Consider the following 19,966-nt stretch of genomic DNA (forward strand, 5'->3'; position numbering starts at 1 on the left):
AGGATGCAGGCTAAGGACAGCTGGCTGCTGATACAAAATAACAGTAGTCAGCCAGCTCAACAAAGCAGGGCCGGGCCGCGCCGCACAGGCGCCCAAGGCAAGCCGGCGGAACGCAGCGCCTGCTGAGCCCAAGTGCGCATGCGCAAGAAAAGCTGCAGTTGTTACTTCTTTTGCGCTTCTGCGCATGCGCGAACTGGCGCAAATGTGCGCATGCCGAGAGATACATTTGCGCGCATGTGCAGGAGTGCAAGAAGCCGTAAAAACTTCATAGAGTCGGGCACCGGACTGGGGGAAGGCGACAGAGGAGGTGTGTGCCTGGCGCCCCCACGGCTTTGCGCCCTAGGCACTTGCCTACTCTGCCTACCCCTAGTTCCGGCCCTGCAGCAAAGTAGTCAGACAGATCAGCAGGAGAATAGGCGGCCACGCTGTTCCAAACCATTAAAAATCAGGCTGCATATTTTTTAATCGAAGTATATTGCAAAGTTGCTTGAAATTATGTTTACTTGTCAAAAAGCTTAAAGTTATGTTTTTGTGGAGTTCCCCTTTAACAGTTGAACCTAGCGCAGCGCTCTAATCTTGACGTCCTGCACAGCAAGGCGACGCCCACATCTTAAATGGACACGCCCCCAAAGGGCTGTACTAGTCAGCCTGTACTGAATGCCCCTCCCGTGGGCGGGGTTAGCAAAGCGGCGTTCCTAACCGGGGGTGAGCATCTGGTTTAGTAGGCGCTGAACTGCTGTGCTTGTGCTGCGTAGCCTCACCCCGGCACTGTAGGGGGTGCCCCCACTGGTTTCCCGACGTTAGGAAAGTCCACTCGACTAAAGGCAATGGCTTTCGCCAACTTCCGCCGCATCTTGAAGCTGTCTAACTTTGAGAAAAAGCGTCTGAGGGAGTACGAGCACGTCCGGAGAGACCTGGACCCCAACCAGGTGTGGGAAATCATTGGGGAGCTGGGAGATGGTGCCTTCGGCAAGGTGTACAAGGTGAGTCACGTGTAAGCAAAGAACACCCCTCCCTGCAAGATTTGAGCTCTCCCATGGGTCCCTGATTGGAAGAAGGGGTACGGCCGGGGTTCAGTTGTTACTTGCTGGAACAGGTGGAAAGGTCTCACACTAAACATGTCTCATATACAGCGTGCAGCTCTATAGCTGTGGTATAACGACTGTGAGGATGCCATCAAGCATTTTGGGAGTTGTAGTTCTTGAGGATGTAGGCGCTGGTTGTAGAAGAAGGGGAAGTTGTAACTTATCCTAATATTGACTCTGTCGTTTAAAGGCACACGTGAATTAGCCACTGACTGACTATTCTTTTGAGCTCCAAATCACATGGGACAATAGGGGAGCTCTTACAGAGATATAAATATATATTTGTATTATTCTAAAAGCAACAGGATGTCCAACCTATGCCTTTTACAGCTTTGAAATCCCCTGCCTCCTCCTCCTCCAGCAGCCAGAGACACAGGGACTTGTAACAGCTGGAGACCAACCCGCAGAGTATGATGGAAATAATATATAGTGAATAAAGAACCCCCTCTTGTAAAATATAAGGATATGATAAGTTACCGAGAAGTTTCATGACCGTATGAAAAGACGAGGCCGAAGGGAACGTCTAATATCCTCATATTTTGCAACTGGGGGTACTTTATTTATTCTAATACACAAGTTTTAATGAGTCATGTGACAGAAATGACATCAGAACTCGCCGTTTAGAACTGATGACATCAGAACTCGCCGTTTATAAGGATATCATTTACCAAATATTCATGGCTTTTGTGTATTATATACACGTATAACCTATGCTTTCTAATGGGTGGCAGGATGTTATTCGCCCATGCAGTGAATTATATCGCACATCAGTTCGGTTTGGAAGGTGAAAATTCTAGAACTGAACAGAATATTGTCCCTGGAGCTAGTAAAGTTGTGTGGGGGGCGTCCGTGCAAATGCCAGACACGTTTATAGTGACAGTAGGCAAATTTAGGGCTCACTGCTGACTCACTACTTTTTTTTTTTTTCGTTGTTATTGAAAGCAGAAAGATATCTCTTCCTAGGAGGGGAACACCAACAGTTTACAGATTAACAAGTTAATATACCACCTTAGGCGTTCCCAATCCGGTGGTAGGGGGGGGGGGTGGCAGCATAAAGGTCAGATAAGGTAAAATGTGCTTTTGTACAATCTCAAGTATGGCTGCATCTATAGGAGAGGCACTGTTAATGCCTACGTTTTAATATATTTGCAACACAGCGCTGAGATAAAGGAGGCCTCACCCAATGTTGCAATCGGGGCCGGCCAAGGTATTTTTTGCACACTAGGTAAGAGCTTCAATCAGTGCCCCCCCCAACCTGGTATTGCATTACCATTTCCCACCTTACCATTTATATTGCCCCCTGTACCTGTGCCAGCAGCCATCGTGTTGCCTCATGTACCTGTGCCAATGGCAGTCAATCCCTCAGATTGCTCCCAAGCCCCCAATCTGTGCCAGTATAAGCCAAAACACCCATCATATTGTTACCCCCAACCTATGCCAGCGGCAGCCAAAAAAATCCATCATATTGCCCCTATTTTGTACCTGTGCCAGCAGCAGCCAAAAATCTATCATATTGCCCCAAACATCTGTGTACCTGTGCCAGCAGCCACCATATTGCCCCATGTATCTGAGCCAGCAGCAGCCAATCCCTCATATTGCCCCCAATCTGTATCTGTATCAACCAAAAAATCCACCATATTGCCCCCAAATATGTACTTGTGCCAGCAGGAGCCAAAATCCATCATATTGCCCCCAAATATTTATCTGTGCCAGCAGCAGCCAAAAATCCATCATATTCCCCCTAATCATTTGTTTACCTGTGCAAGCAGCAGCCAAGATTTTGCCCACAAATATGTACTTGTGCCAGCAGCAGCCAAAAATCCATCATATTGCCCCCAAATATGTATCTGTGCCAGCAGCAGCCAAAAATCCATCATATTGCCCCCAAATCATCAGGTGCAGATTGGGGGTAACAAAATGATGGATGTTTTGGCTTGTGCTGTCACAGGTACAGATTTGGGGCTTGGGAGCAATCTGAGGGATTGACTGCCATTGGCACAGGTACATGGGGCAACACGATGGCTGTTGACAGAGGTACAGGAGGCAATATGAATGGTGCCAGCAGGAACCAAAAATCCATCATATTGCCCCAAATATGTATCTGTACCAGCAGCAGCCAAAAATCCCATCATATTGCCCCCAAATCATCTGTGCAAGCAGCAGCCAAAATATTGCCCACAAATATGTACCTGTGTCAGCAGCAGCCAAGAGGGAGGTGGGAAGTGCTTCTGCCCACAGTATGAATCACGGCAAGAGGGGGTGGGATCAGGTGGTTTACAAAATTGAAAAATGATTAAATGCCTAGCAAACCAAGGTTTGAAAAAAAAAAAAAAACATGATTGCGCCTGCTCTGCCTTAGTTCCGGCCCTGGTTGCAATATAATGGGGTGCCTGAGTTAAAAAAGTTTGCTCTGAGACTAATGTCTCACTTTTTTTGTATCTGTGGTGAAGATGGCAGAACTAATTGTATACAAGCAACACCACTGATTTTAGTGGCAGTTGCCCATTACTGGGCACATAAGGGGGTGGGTTTTATACAGGTATGGGATTCATTATCCAGAAAGCTTTGAATTAAAAAAGGCCATTTCCCATAGACTCCATTTTATCCAAATAATCCAAATTTTTAAAACCGTTTTCCTTTTTCTCTGTAATAATAAAACAGTACCTTGTACTTCATCCAGACTAAGATATAATTAATCCTTATTGGAAGCAAAACCAGCCTATCGGGTTAATTTAATTTTTATATGATTTTCTAGTAGACTTAAGGTATGAAGATCCAATTTACAGAAAGATCCCTTAATCGGAAAATCCCACGTTTCGAGAATTCTGGATAACAGGTCCCCATACCTGTACCAAAAATGTACTCTTATCATTTTGGCCAAATTCACGCTTGCGTGCAGTGACAGGTGCTTGTCATTTAGGTCATTGACCACCCAAAGGAGTGGTTCAGAACATTGTGGGATGTTTGTCCTGCCATTGGATAAGGAGTTACAAAATCTAATCTAATGTGTTACTTGGTATAAAATGTTTATTTTGATGGCACTATGTATTTAAGCAGTCAGTTTTGTATTATAGGTTTTTATAAAACTATAGAATGAAAGCAGAAAACTGGAGATTAGAGAAGCATGTCTCTGTTTATAATCTATGCAGGATATACCTTTCGGGATATTGTATGCTCTCTACTGCACCAAAGGGTGCTGAGCAATGGCACCGTTCTCTATTAGTTCCTGAGCATGTGGCGTTGCTAGAATTTGAGGATTGGACATTCGGAATTTGGCAGTTTTAAAATGGGGGTTGCTGACCCCACCTAAAAAAACATGCTCTGTAAGGCTGCAAATGTATTGTTATTGGTACTTTTTAGTACTCCTCTTTCTAGTCTCGCCCTCTCCTCTTCTTATTCTAGTCTCTAATTTAAATTAGGGATGCACCATTTCAGGATTTAGTTTGGGATTCAGCCTTTTTCAGCAGGGTTCGAATTCGGCCAAATCTTTATGCCCGGGCAAACCAATCTGAATCCTAATTTGCATATGCAAATTAGGGGCGGGAGGGAAATCTTGTGACTTTACAAAACAAGGAAGTAAAAAATGTTCATCCCTTCCCACCCCTAATTTGCATATGTTCGGTATTCGGCTGAATCTTTCAGAAGGATTCGACGGATTTGGTGCATCCCTAATTTAAATCAATGCATGGTTGCTAGGGTAATTGGGACCCTAGCAACTAGATTGCTGAAATTGTAAACTAGAGAGCTGCTGACTAAAAAACTAAATAACTCACAAACCAGAAGTAATACAAAAAATGAAAGCCAATTGAAAGTGTCTCAGAAAATCACTCTACATCATACTAAAAGTTAATTTAAAGGTGAACAACCCCTTAATGTATAAAGTGCTCACTGGGCAGAAGTTGTAACTGTAATCAGTTGCTGTGCATACATTTAGATGGTCAAATTGTACTCAAGCATTTGATTTACTTGAAGGCTGCTTGGTTTGGATTACAACACTGAAGTGCAGACTCATCATCTTCTGACTTGATAATGACCCCAAATTGGGCAATGAAGGATGTTGTTAGCCAGCCTACTTTTAATTTTGGTCAGTGCAATAGATCTGCTTAAAATACTTGTTTGGGAGGCCCCTATCCTGACCATTAATCATATCAATGATTCAAACGTGTATAGACATTGTTTATATATTATCATATTATTTGGATTGTTCAGTGTTACTATATGAAACAAATGTAAATAACCCTGATTTACTTACTGACACATGCACATATGCTCACTCAACGTCATTCACATGGGCGACTTTGCTCAAAACCCCAAAACACTTCGGGGCCCATTTACTTAGCTCGAGTGAAGGAATAGAGGAAAAATAGTTCGAATTTCAAATGGTCGAACATGGCTACTTCGACCATCGAATGGGCTACTTCGACCTTCGACTTCGATTCGAACGATTTGAACTAAAAATCGTTCGACTATTCGACCATTCGATAGTCGAAGTACTGTCTCTTTAAAAAATTCTTTGACCCCCTAGTTCGCCACCTAAAACCTACTGAGGCCAATGTTAGCCTATGGGGAAGGTCCCCCATAGGCTTCCTAACAATTTTCTGATCGAAGAAATATCCTTCGATCGATGGATTAAAATCCTTCAACTTTGATATTCGAAATCGAAGGATTTTACTTCGACGGTCGAATATCGAGGGTTAATTAACCCTCGATATTCGACCCTAGGTAAATGTGCCTCTTCATGTTTATACACACAGTTGTATGATTGGCGCCTCAGCCACTGTTCTAAGTGTTTAAAGGTTGTGTGTTCATGATAAAACTTTGGGGAATTGTGTAAAATCTTTTCAAAAAAGCTGAATGAGAATAAATATTTTTTCTAAGGTGGAAAAAAAGTAGTATGGAATCAGGGAGACAATTTACTGGTTTAAACAGGCCTTTTGCAAAACGTGACATTTTAAAGTAGTGGGCAGTGTAGGAGCCATCATTTTACGTAAATGTCTGGAGCCCACACATGACAGTCTTCTGTGAGCACATTGTTTGCTAGCGGACAGCACTCTCTTATGCCCAAGTAATGTCGGCAAGCCGCCTTGCAGTGGGAGCCGACAGTTAGTGCATTGTAAGCGGTCAAAAGATGCTTGTGCTCTCACACTGCTTGTCTGTTTCCCCTAATCCTTGCTGGCTGATGTATGGAAGCATGCATATCCCCAATGTACATAGGAAATGTCACAAGCTGGGCAAACCAATGCTTTTTGGGGGGGTGTTGGAGTAATGTTGTAAATTACTTTTCAGGATGAGCAGAGGATGATGGAAGTCTTTCTATTGCTTCCTAGTTATTGTTGGCTTTATCTTTGTTTCTATATTCATTATTACAAGTACCCCTCCGGATTATACAGGGTGAGCCTATAACGCTGCATGCTGCTTGTAACAAAGCAGATATAACCTTTGCAGTGAAAATGAATAATGCATTGGCTTACAATCGTTGGCAGAAATGTGCAGTGCCTCAGGGAAAATGAGTGCCACCTTATTCGACTTTTGTGTCCCAAGATAATATGAATGTGAATAATATGTAAAGCACATGCCCCCTTCCTATGTGTTCATTGTAGTGTACCAGTCCCTTTTAGCAGGTGCGCATTCTGCTTCTCCATTACTTTAAAGGCTCTTACAGACTAGCGTTTTTACCTGCGCTCGTCTGCGTTCCGTTTTTCTGCGTTCAGCCGCAGGGATAGACGCATTACATTTTTTCCAATGGGGCTGTACTCACACAGGCGCGTGTAGGCGCCGGACGCAGGAAAAATGCAGCATGTTGCGTCTCAACCTGCGTTCGGCGCCTACGCGCGCCTGTGTGAGTACAGCCCCATTGGAAAAAATGTAATGCGTCTATCCTTGCGCTCCCCTGCCGCTGAACGCAGAAAAACGGAACGCAGGGGAGCGCAGGTAAAAACGCTCGTCTGTAAGAGCCCTAAAGAAGCTGCATAATGAAAGTCTTTTGCAAATTAAACATGGAACACAAATTCTTTTTTTTTTTTTTTCATTAAAAAATTCCAAATCAAATATTATCTGCCCCACCTCTATGCCTGAGGCATAGAGGTGGGGCAGTCGATTACTTTCACTTTCCATTCAGCAATTCCCACATGTCACTGCACTCCTCACACTTCCCCTTCCGTCCCCACACTCTATTATTGTGTACGGCACTGCACATGGGCACTGCACATTCTGGTGCATACTATTAAGACATACGTCTTAATAAAAGTGTCCACAAAATGGCCCCTGCCTGCTTGCTGTGATTGTGTAATTCCAAGACTGAAGCAAACAACATTTAAATAATACATTTAGTGTAAGTAAAGTTTATTTTGCTCAACTAAAATGATCGAAAAGAATTTGGAATTATTTATTAGGGTGACAGGCCCCCTTTAATAAAATATCCTTTATTTATTTAAGCCTTTAAATGAAATTTTTAAAGGGGGTTTCCACCTTTTAAATTAACTTTTTAATATTACATAGAGTGATATTCTGTTTTTCGTGTTTTTTTTATTATTTGTAGTTTGAGTTATTTAGCTTTTTTTTCAGCAGCTCTCTAGTTTGCACTTTCAGCAATCTGGTTGCTAGGGTCCAAATTATCCTAGCAACCATGCACTGATTTGAATAAGAGACTGCAGTAGGAATATGAGAGGGTTTTAACATAAGAGTAATACAAATTAGCAATAACAATAAATTTGAAAGAACTTTTAGTAAGATGTAGAGAGTGATATTCTGAGACACTTTGCAATTGTTTTTCATTTTTTATTATTTAAAGGGCTTGCTCACATTCAAACAACTAGTTGGTTTCAGATAGATCACTTTCTATTTTCTGCGTGTGACCGTTTTGTAAAGTGTAATTTTTCACCTTCTTAAAGGGGTTTTTCACCTTCAGCCGGATCCAGAATCCTTCGTGAAATACGATGTGATTTTAACGATTCAGTTTGACCATGCACAAATCCAAATCCTGCTGAAAAAGGCCAAATACCAAATCGAATACTGGATTAGGTCTATCTACTACAGTAGATTAAAGTAGGAGCATATTACCTAACATGGATAAGAATATAAATGAATGAACCAAAAAATAATTTTTGGATATAATTTACCGGTACTTTTTCTTAATAGATCTTCCCCCTTTACTGTATTCATAATCCAATAAAAGGATATGATCCATAGATATAGCTCTCAGGTATGTGTGCATTGTGCTAGTAACTGTTTATACATTTGTCTCCAGTTCCTCAATTACACACCCAAAATGTGGTAACGTTACAGGAAATCTCACGGCATATCAATTATTTGTAATTTTCACATACTGCAGTGATCTCATAGGCTTTGTGAACCACCGACCCTCTTGTTTGCATTGGGTAGAAGGCCAGAGTTTGTTTTTGCCATTAATGCTTTGGAGTTCTGATGATTGTTTCTAACTGATGGTTAATGTATTTCTTATTTTCAGTTCCAGTGGGTTGGCCAGCAGCACCTAGAACTGTTACCTATTAAAGAAGTGACTCCTTGGGATCTCAGTCAATTTGTCTTTTTCCAGTACAAGTGAATGTTTCATAAATATTAAAGGGGAACTCCACAAAAACATAACTTAAAGGGATACTCTCATGGGAAAAAAATTCAAAATGAATCAGTTAATAGTGCTGCACCAGCAGAATTCTGCACTGAAATCCATTTCTCAAAAGATCAAACAGATTTTTTATATTCAAATTTTGACATGGGGCTAGACATATTATAATTTTCCCAGCTGCCCCAAGTCATGTGACTTGTGCTCTGATAAACTTCAATCACTCTTTACTGCTGTACTGCAAGTTAGAGTGATAGCACCCCTCCCCTTTTCCCCCCAGCAGCCAAACAAAAGAACAATGGGAAGGTAACCAGATAGCAGCTCCCTAACACAAGATAACAGCTGCCTGGTAGATCTAAGAACAGCACTCAATAGTAAAAACACATTGTTACATTGAGAAGGGAAAAACAGCAGCTTGCCAGAAAGCATTTCTCTCCGAAAGTGCAGGGACACATCACATGACTGGGGGCAGCTGGGAAATTGACAAAATGTCTAGCCCCGTGTCAGATTTCAAAATTGAATATAAAAAAATCTGTTTGCTCAATTGAGAAATGGATTTCAGTGCAGAATTCTGCTGGAGTAGCACTATTAACTGATGGGTTTTGAAAAAAACATGTTTTCAGATGACAGGATCCCTTTAAGCTTTTTTAAAAGTAAACATAATTTCAAGCAACTTTGCAATATACATCAATTAATAAAATATGCAGACTTTTCATGATTTTTAATGGTTTCTGACAGTTCCCTAAGCCTAGTCCCTGCTCTCCTGCTGATCTGTCTGACTACTTTGCTGAGCTGGCTGACTACTGTTACTTTATATCAACAGCCAGCTGTCCTTAGACTGCATCTTCCAAACCCCACAATTCCCTGCACATGTAATTTCAATAAGAAAAGGAACATCAGAGTGCAATGCATTGTGGGTTATGTAGTTCCTGCATGCTGTCTGTAAGCTGTGGAGTAGTTGTTACATTTTGTAACATCAGTGTTTTAGTCCCTCCTTCCCTGCCAGGATTTCAAATGATGCAGAAAGAACCGTTAACCAGCTGGATTGCAGCATAGAAAATTGTATTTATTCATACTTTTTGAAGAAACGGGTAACTGTGATCAAATTTTGGTTTAGAAGCCGGAGTTCCCCTTTAAGGGAATGTGCAGGCACACTTTGGGTTGGGAGCTAGTATTTGTTGTTCAGGAACAGCTGGAGGGCTGCAGATCGCCTCTCGTTGATTCAGGTTCAAATTGCAGTCTCTATAAATGAGAGAAGTGCCTTATGTTGTGCACATAGACACTGACATTGTGACTGGAAGATTCCACTTTTGCTGCATGATGGCAAGGATGCAAGAATGGAGTGCTCCTCTAAAAGTCACTTGCAAAAGGAGAGAAGCATAAGTGTATGTATATGAACACTGCCATCACCTACAGGGGGTTATTTATTAAACCTCAAATTTTTATGATCCGGCTTTGGGGCAAAGCTCGAATTTTTCATGGAAAAAAACCCTCCGTTTTTTGAGATTTATTATACCCCAATGCTGCAAAAAGTTCAAAGTTGAAATTTGCCATCTCAGACCTGTCAAGGCAATGAGAAAGGCACCTATCCCAATTTGAAGTTGTTGTGGTCTGTGCTGGGTTTAGCCCAAAATTCTGACCTTTCTGGTAAAATCTTGAAATAAATAGATGGATTAGTGGGGGAAATAGGCTGAAAAATCTGTACAATTCGGGTTGTCGCTCAATTTTATTCCTGATACAATTAAATTGGTTTTTTTTATTAATAAATAAGCTAAAATCGGGCATGTGAGTTTTGTCAAGCTATTTTTTATTAATATTATGAGATAAATTTGTATTCTAGTAAATAACCCTACAAAGTATTAACATATTGATAGCAGGGATAAACTACTTTGCTTGTCCACTTGAATGGAGCAGCTTTAATTCCAGCGTATCTCACTGATTTCTAGAAACAGTAATAGCATGGTTATTTCCATCCATGCGCTGGATCCCTGCCAGGTTGGGTGACTAGTAAGGCTTTTTGGACTTGCCAGAAATTTCCCAGAGTTATTACACTGGCCTAGGAATTTTCTAAATTTTTTTTTTTTAAAATCATAGTTGCAAAAGCCTGTAGAATCAAATTGCTTCTTGACATGTCAGCAGTGCACTAAACCAAGCTCATTGGAACGTAATTGCCGTGTTTTTAAGTCATCTGATAAAAAGCCAGATAAAAGGCGCATGTTTTTTATCCTATATTTGTGTGGGTGTGTCCTGTTGATATATTACACTGAGAAGTAGCAGTGAATGCAAAAGCTAAACATTTATGGCAGGAATGTCCGTGCAGGTATGTGCTTCTGATGAGAGAAAGGAGTGCCCACTATTGTATGCATAGCCTCATATTCACAGGCAGTTTGCTTGGTATTTTACTGCAACACACCCACAGGACTACATGCCGAAACTCAGGCGTTGGTGACTGTTTACCGAATGTATATAGTGCATGACGGTCAATCTTCAGTGCCCATTAGTGCTGTGCTGTCCAACAATCTGCTTTATTTAAAAGGTGTGGCAGGCACATGGTCATGTACTTCTGTGGGCTGTGTTGGCACAGGGGCAGTGGATGCCAAGCAAACCTACTATTATCATTGGTACAGGGATGGGATTCGTTATCCAGAAAGCCCTGAATTATAAACAGGCCGTCTCTTGTAGACATTTTTCCCCAAGTAATCCAAATTTTTACAAACAATTTCCTTTTTTTATGTTATAATAAAACATGAGATTGTACTTGATCCAAACTAAGATATAATTAATCTTTGTTGGAAACAAAACCAGCCTATTGTGGGGTACAGAAAATTTTCTTATAACAATGACATGCATTTTTTACTTCTTGCATGGTTGCTAGGGTACTTTGGACCATAGTTACCAGATTGCTTTAGATGCAAATTGAAGAGCTGCTGAATAAAAAGCTAAATAACTCAAAAAACTTCAATAATAAAAAATGAAAGCAAATTACAAATTGTCGCAGAATATCGCTCTCTACATCATACTAAAAGTTAATTTAAAGGTGAACAACCCCTTTAAGGTAATAAGGGGATGAAACAGAGACAGAGCAACCTTTTTTATTTTATTTCCCCTATTTTAAGAGAATCCAGGTTGGTAGTGAGATGCATAGAATGTGATGGTGCTGGTATTGCAGGAAAAAGTTGTCTAGTATGCAGGGGTGTCATTACATCAGGGGCCACATCAAACGCGCACAAAACTGTTCTTTCATCACAAAAGAAGACGGCTCTCCAAATGGGTGGGTGAGGTCTGTTGTAGGGAATGGGGGGATAGAACAAAACTCTCAAGCAAACCAACGCCTACAACCATTACAATGTAAAAGTGAAAGGAAACCTGGTGAAGGGTAAGAATAATCATGCAGTGTCCTGACATACTTGGGCAGCTAAATGGTATAACTGCCATCGCCTCTCAGAGTGATTGTTTCCATCACTTTTATTTTTCTGTTAATGCTTTATTTGATTACCTTGATAAAGTTGGGGCTGCTGCTATTTTCCTGGTTAGAAACTACATGGAAATCAGCCTGAGGCCTTTTGAGGATATTATCTATTCGGGTATGGGATCAGTTCTCCACAAAGCTCCGAATTACGGGAAGGCCATCTCCCATAGACTCCATTCTATCCAAATAGACCACATTTTAAAAAATGATTTCATTTTTCTCTAACAATAAAACAGTACCTTGTACCTGATCCAGACTATGATATAATTAATCCTTATTGGAGGTAAAACCAGCCTATAATGTTTAAATGATTTTCTAGTAGACTTGAGGTCCAAATTATGGAGAGATCCATTATCTCGAAATCCCCATGTCCTGAGCCTTCTGGATAACAGGTCCCATACCTGTAGTACAGTAATGTATTTTGTGGCAAATTTTGTTTGTACAGGTGTGGGACCTGTTATCCAGTATGCTTGGGACTTGGGGATAACGGATCTTTCTGTAATTTGGATGTTCATATCTTAAGTCTACTAGAAATGATGTTAACATTAAACAAACCCAATAGCCATTATATCTTAGATAGGATCAAGTACAAGGTACTGTTTTATTATTACACAGAAAAAGGAAATCTTTTCAAATTTGTATTATTTGGATAAAATGGAGTCTATGGGAGATGGCTTTCCCATAATTCAGAGCTTTCTGCATAACAGGTTTCCGGATAATGGATCCCATACCTGTATATACACGTAAAAGGTGTCATAATGCCTGCGGCATCCAAAGTATTCTGTATACACGTCGCTGCAACAGTATACCCAGTTTTAAGTTATATAAGGTGACCACAAACACATAATTATTATTCACCAGCATTACTTTTTCTAAAAACAAAGGTTTCTAAAATAATGTAGTATGATTCAGCTTGGAAATGCCCCTGTCATCCTTTTTTTAAATGGCATTAGAATAGGTTTGGAGACTGTGCCTGTTAATGCCGTCATCATGTTTTGTCTCTTGGCAATTCAGAAGCCTCCACAGTACATTTTACAGAAATGAAACTTCCTGCACACACCCTGCTTCAGCTTCTTATCACTGGCTCTGCCTCTCTCTGCAGCTATTGATAATCTGTATAGACCGAACCGCACTGACCGCTTTTCATTTATCATTTTGGGTGTTGCTTTTCTGCATGGCTGCAAATATTGACAGACAAGTTATAGTGGGGGTTTGGGCAGAGTGAAGGTTAATGAAGGCTAAAAAAGAAGAATTTTGTAAATGTTTTGGCTCACATTTTTTTTTCTTGTTGTATAGTGGGTGGTACAGGGGACTTCATATTTTTATTGTATTTCTGTACAGGTATGGGATCCGTTATCTGGAAACCCATTGTTCAGAAAGCTCCGAATTACAGAAAGGCAATCTCTTGTAGACTATCTTATCCAAATAATTAAAATTTTTGAAAATTATACACTTTTTCCCTGTAATAATAAAACAGTTGCTTATACTTGATCCAAAATAAGATATAATAATCCTTATTGGTTTATTTAATGTTTATATGATTTTCTAGTAGACTTAAGGTATGAAGATTTAAATTACGATAAGATATGTCATGGCTGAAATCCCCAGGACCCAAACATTCTGGATAACAAGCCCGATACCTGTATAAGCTGTGGTAAAACAAAGCAGGTGGGGTCTGCTGCTTTAATGCCAGAATGTTTGCATTCCCAGTCATCATGACTGGCCTTATGACACCTACAACATTAGACGCAGTCACTAGTGCTTTCTCGTAATGAGATTATAACATAAGGATTATTGGAGAACATAAGAAGCCATAGAGGAAGAGAACAATGGTACTTTATGGTTAAAGGTGAAACTGCAAGGCAGGTCAGTAAAAACTGTTCTCCTGAATGTGGGAAAAAAATAAAATATCATTAACTTTTTCGCCAGCGTGACATCATTCAGGCACTTTGCAGATTTACTAACTGAAATTTTTTTTTCTTCTGATTTTTTTAAGTAAAAAAAAGTCAGATAAAAAACTTGATAAAATTGGTTTGGGGAAAAAAAATCCAGGTTTTATGCATGAAACGCTCCAATTTTTACTGAAATCGATCAAAACCCCCGATTTTTTTCCGGATTTTTTGGCAAAAACTTAGCTCAGACCGTGATAGCTTCAAATTTGAAATGGGACCTTTGCCATTGTCTTCTACAGGACCCTGACATTTTGGAGATGGAATCAGGGCAGCCATCAGAGGGGACAGGGGGGAGAGTTGTAGGGGGCCCCGAGGGTAAGGGGGGGCCAGGCCACGCCGCACTTACTTGATTAGCCGCCCCCCCTGCTTTCTGAGAGCTGCTGACTTCGGGAAGGCAGGAGCACAAGGGGAGGTATCTTCTGTCCATTACTTCCCCTTATTGGTCACTGAGTTTAAGTCACGGTGGAGCTGCTCAGGGATTGGATAGCTGAGGTTTGAACTTCTCCTCCAGATCATCCAATCACCATGCAGCTTTACCAGGACATGAAATTCTGTGACCAATAAGGGAAGAAAATGCTGTCAAAAAGATGCAACCACCTGTGCTCCCCTCCTATCTTCTGTAGTTGGCAGCTCACTGACAGTAGGTGGGCCACACTAATGAAGTAAGTGTAACATGGCAGGGCCTTTTAATGGGGGGGGCCCTGACCACAAGTGTGTTTTTTTAATGGGGGGGCCCTGACCACCAATATTTTTTTATTAACATGTGGGAACCCTAGCCACCAATGTTTTTTTTTTTTACTGTGGGGTGGGGAGGGCAGACCTGTAGGTGGGGCTTTTGGTGGGCGCAGCCCAGGGAGCCCAGAAAATTCGTATGGGGACCTGCGATTTCTGATGGCGGCCCTGTAGTTCATACTGGTATTTCCCAAATGCATAAACAATATTTTTGTGCAACCCATCTGGCTTTGTCTAGCTCTGTATTTGAGGCTAGACAACTGTTCTGACTCTTGTTTTGGATATAGAAGAGTCAGAAGAGCTAATAATTATGTCCATTTTTGCATTGGATATATAGAATGTTTTTAGTGGTATATGTAGACCATTGAAGCTAGCGGGGTGGCGGGTTCCATTCTCACACCCATTCATAAAGTGCAGCGATTTGAGCATGGTTTTTTATATAGGAACAAAAAATTATGAATTGGGGAAACCCCACATTCACCACTGCCCTAATGCTGTCAATGTTCAGGAGCAAATGTGATTTGAGCCTGTTTCCATGGTAACAAAATAGCTAGGGTAACCCTGTGCAATGTTAATCTTGTTGCATTCAGATTAGGTGAGATTAGTGTGTGAGCTTCTCTGCACGTTAGATGGATACTGTTAATCAAAGCTGCTTACTCAAGACTTCTCTCACTCACTCTGCCCTGGTTTGAGCAGTAAATCTGATAGAATGGCCAGCACTGAAGAGATAGGAATGGTACCATTATGATTCATATATTGTTACAAAGAGGTGGGTAAAGCAGGTTGAACTAAAATGGCATATTTGTCTTTCCCAGTGAAAAGACACTGCAACAAATCAACATACAACATTTATTGGGTTCTTTAATAAGTAGAGTTGTGTTTTACTGGGAAAATTCAAGTTGATTGTCGCTTTTTCTATATTTGTAGCCTTCACAATGTTCGTTTTTTTTTTTTTGGTAGGTTAGCTTTTTTCTTCAGGTTCAGGTCTATGTCCTTGGCTACCACAGTTGTCCTCTCCACTGACAAGTGCTGGTTATGCACATATAGCTCCCAGATTGATGTGCTATACAAAATGTGCTGGGTAATGAAATGTATAGATGAGCTTACCCGGACCATTGCCTAACTTTCTATCCTGACTAAATCGCTTTTCGTAGGCAGTCTTACAGCTGACTGAAGATATTTGGCACCATTGCAGTCAGAAGATATGGCTTTAAACCACCAAGTCCTAATCTTACGATTTTTCGGCCAACATCTGTCAGGAAATTGATCGGCCAGGTTAAAAAAATCTTTGTCGGTCCCAGTGCAATCTATATATGTTGGCAGGGCCAAGCAGGCAGCTCCCCTTTGTTGATGGACAATTCGTACTATCGTTACGAAATAATCGTGGTCTCACGATGACGATCGGCTCTTTTAAAAAACTCAACATCTATGGCAAGCTTTATGGAGACAGCCTTCCCATAATTTTGAGCTTTCTGGTTAATGGGATTCCGGATCCTATACCTAATCTGCACTGCTTTGATGCTCCTAATCTGAAGTGTAATATTTTCTGTAGATGCCTCGTTGTGAGGGGAATTAAGAGTATGTTAACCTTAGGCTGGCATTTTTGGAGTATTCCAAGACAAGTTTGGAATTTCTACTCGTGTGGATGTTAGGGTTCCACTTAACAGCCAGGCAGTCACTTGGGGAACTGACAGGAGGTTACATTGAGGAAGATTTGAAATAGATAAAGGTTTTGCCTCAGCATTCATTTGGCTTCTTATCCAGGTAAATTGGGTTAAAGGTGTTGTTTATCTTTAACTTTTATTATGATGTAGAGAGTTATATTGTGAGACACTTTGCAATTGGTTTTCATTTTTTATTATTTGTGGCTTATTTAGTTTTTTGCTCAGCAGTTCCCCAGTTTGTAAATCTGGTTGTTATCGTCCACATAACCCTAGCAGCCCTGCATTAGTTTTAATGAGAAGCTTCATTATGAATAGGAGAGAGCCTGAATATAAATATGAGTAATAAAAAGAAGCAGTAACAATAAATGTATAGCCTTACATTTGTTTTTAGGTGGGGTCAGTGACCCCCATTTGAAAGCTGGAAAGCGTCGGTAGAAAAAAGGCAAATAATTCAAAAACTCGTGAAAATGAAGGCCAATTGAAAAGTTGCTTATAATTAGTTAATCTATAACATACTAAAAGTTAACTTAAAGGTAAACCTCCCCTTAAAGTAATAACTTGAACCTCTGCTTTCGTGCCTACAATAATCCCCTATTTTAACTGGTGAACAAACGCACACACCTAGAAAAAGATGAGCTATTATTTGAGAGAGTATCCATGTTTACGCACAAAGTGTTATTTTAAGATGAACTTCACCTAACTCTGGCTCAGTACCTGAAGACAATAAAAAAACTTGCTTTATTATCGTTAGACATGCAAACCTACTGCGTCTACATTTTAAGGACACAGAGCAATGTCTATTTCAATATGATATTTGTGATGCTTTTAAAAAAAAAAAAAAAAAAAAAAAAAAAACGGTTTACTAAAAACAGTACATTTTTTGTATTGTCCCTGTATATGCAAGGCAGCAGTTCACTGTACTTGTTAACAGATAACCATCATTTGCTGATGGATTCCCTAGAGGAATGTAATGTGTAAAGAACCATTCACGTAGCCAGACATGTGACTATCACTGCCGATCAGCTGAGAAAGGCTGCTGGGAGTTGGCGTTAGAAAAAGCTAATGAGTGCCCATACTTTACTAATGGGGGGGTCTAATTTTAGTGATGTTGTTCCGTTATGATCTACATTCATAAAAGCATTGTTAGCATACTGCTCCATACTTAAATACTGATTTATGAGAAAATTTATATTTTTATATATAACAAACAACTATTTCTTATGTAACCATAACATAATAAATAACTTGATCTACTGATCACCAGCTAAAGGTCTACTGGTAGATCCCGATCTACCTTTTGGGAACCCCTGAGCTAATGTATATTTATATCCTGGTTAAACTGAAACAATGTCTCCCAAAAACCTCACATAAGTTTCTGCATCATTTTGTGTGCCTTGCCATTTAGCAAAAGGGAGGCAGCATTAAACTGTAAGCTCCTTTGGGGTAATTAATTTTTAGAAACTTTTTTTTTTTCCATGTTTTTACGTTTCGAATACATACACACCCTGGTGCACTGATCCTTTGTGTATGTAAAAATAGTCTTCGCCATTGTCACTGCTTCATTCACAGAGGGACAAAGTATAAATTCACACCTATGAATCTTTACAACCAACACACATCAGGGTGTTTATAACAGATTGCAGATATCACATATCACGTCCAAGCATACGCCCAGCTGTTAAAGGTAGCTGTTGTCAAATGTATGTGTCAAGTTATTTATGGTGATATGTAATAAAAGGTGTCAGGGGAATACAAATTCACAAGAATAAAAATTGACATTTTGCAATGTATTCTGACATTCTAACAAGCATATGTAGTTTCTATGCTGTTGGGCTTAATAAATACTTTGCTTATGGTCACCGTTTTCTTTTAATTTTCTAGGCCAAGAATCGGGAAACTGGCATTTTAGCAGCTGCCAAAGTCATTGACACCAAGAATGAGGAGGAACTGGAAGACTACATGGTTGAAATTGAAATTTTGGCCACCTGCAACCACCACTTTATCGTCAAACTGCTTGGAGCCTTCTATTGGGAGGGGAAACTTTGGGTAAGAATCCTGTTTATTATCATAACTGTGACAAGATGTTTGCTTACTTATTTTCCCTACCAGGGGAATACTAGAAGTGCACATTACAGTATACATCAGAGAAGTACCGCTGGGAAAAAGTGTTTCTCAAACACCACCCAAAAAACTGCGATAGCAGTAAAGCATAGCACAGAATGTATCTTCCCCACGAACTAACGCCCATCACAATTAAACCTGTGGTCAAGTCTCCTTTTTATTATATATGGAACATGCTCATTACAATCACTTTACTGTTCTGGAATATATTATACCAAAAAATAAGTAAGCAACCCACCCTAAATCTTACTCTAGTTTTTTCTTTAGACTACTACCCCTCCGACTCCCTACTGCATTGTCCCAGTCCCATAGTTTAGGAACCACTAGACTAGACTAAATTTGCACTCTTCGCAGGAGATGAGATCTTGTTTCTAGTCATTATAACTTGTTCGGCAAAAGACCAAGAGACATAAAGGCAGGCATTGTGGATTAGAGTTTATTAACGTATATTTATCTGCAATGTGGCCCATAGAAGCATTTCATTTTCTAAACTATTTTTGGACAAGGCCTAAATTAAGTTTAAGAGTCGGACCCAGGAATTGGCTTAATATACCCAACAATCCTAAGGTTAGGATCTTGGCTAAGTAATTGCAACAAGCTTGGATTTTCAAGTAGATCATTTGTTTATTTTGATCTGCTGCCGACACCCAAGGCCAACTTCGACCCCTGCTGCCCCATCCACCTGTTCAGAGTCCCTGTTTACCCTCGCAATAAGCCATCAGACCCGACCCCCGACTCGATCCCCCTTCACCCCCACAAACCAGCCGCCAGACCCGATCTCCCTTCACCCCCCTAACCAGCTGCCAGACCCGATTCTCCACCCCCCCTTAACCAGCTGCCAGACCCGATCCCCCTTCACCCTCTGCAAACCAGCCGCCATATCCGATCCCCACCCTTCACCCCCAGCAACCAGCCACTTGATCTGATCCCCCTTCACCCATCCCATGCTAGACCTGATCCTGCATCCCCACACCCACTGTTTGCCGCAGCCACATCTCCCATCAGTCCCTCCATTCCAAGTGCTCTGTGTGTAGAGGGTGCTGGTGAAGTTTTTTAAACATTTATTTTTCCCATCCAAATGGTGCCTGCCTTCAAGCTGCGTCCAAGGCACCTGCTTTCCCCCTAGTTTCAGCCCTGCCAGGCAGTCGTCAGTTATTTTAACTGGTTCAGAAATTATATTTATGTCACGGCCTAAAGCTAGCTATAGATGCTCAGATCTAGTCGGGTACTTTGACTGATGTTTGCTCAACTGGACCTATATGCCAGGCGAGGGAGCTGTTTCGACAGACCATCCTGCAATCACTTTTGACTTTTAATTCTGATCATCAACCTGAACAAATGGAACAGTAGAAGGGTGGATTTAG

General features: G+C 40.7%; 1 protein-coding gene across 1 annotated transcript in view; it reads left to right on the plus strand.

Moving 5' to 3' along the window:
• Window positions 1–650: 650 nt before the first annotated feature.
• The window catches only part of stk10.L (serine/threonine kinase 10 L homeolog), a 67,876-nt gene continuing 48,560 nt past the window's right edge, over window positions 651–19,966 (plus strand). The window contains exons 1-2 of the mRNA XM_018252161.2: window positions 651–983; window positions 18,363–18,527. Coding sequence (XP_018107650.1) covers window positions 828–983; window positions 18,363–18,527 — 321 coding nt within the window. The 5' untranslated portion in view covers window positions 651–827. The remainder of the gene's footprint in view (window positions 984–18,362; window positions 18,528–19,966) is intronic.

The sequence above is a fragment of the Xenopus laevis genome, chromosome 3L, assembly GCF_017654675.1.
Source record: "Xenopus laevis strain J_2021 chromosome 3L, Xenopus_laevis_v10.1, whole genome shotgun sequence".
NCBI lineage: Eukaryota > Metazoa > Chordata > Amphibia > Anura > Pipidae > Xenopus > Xenopus laevis.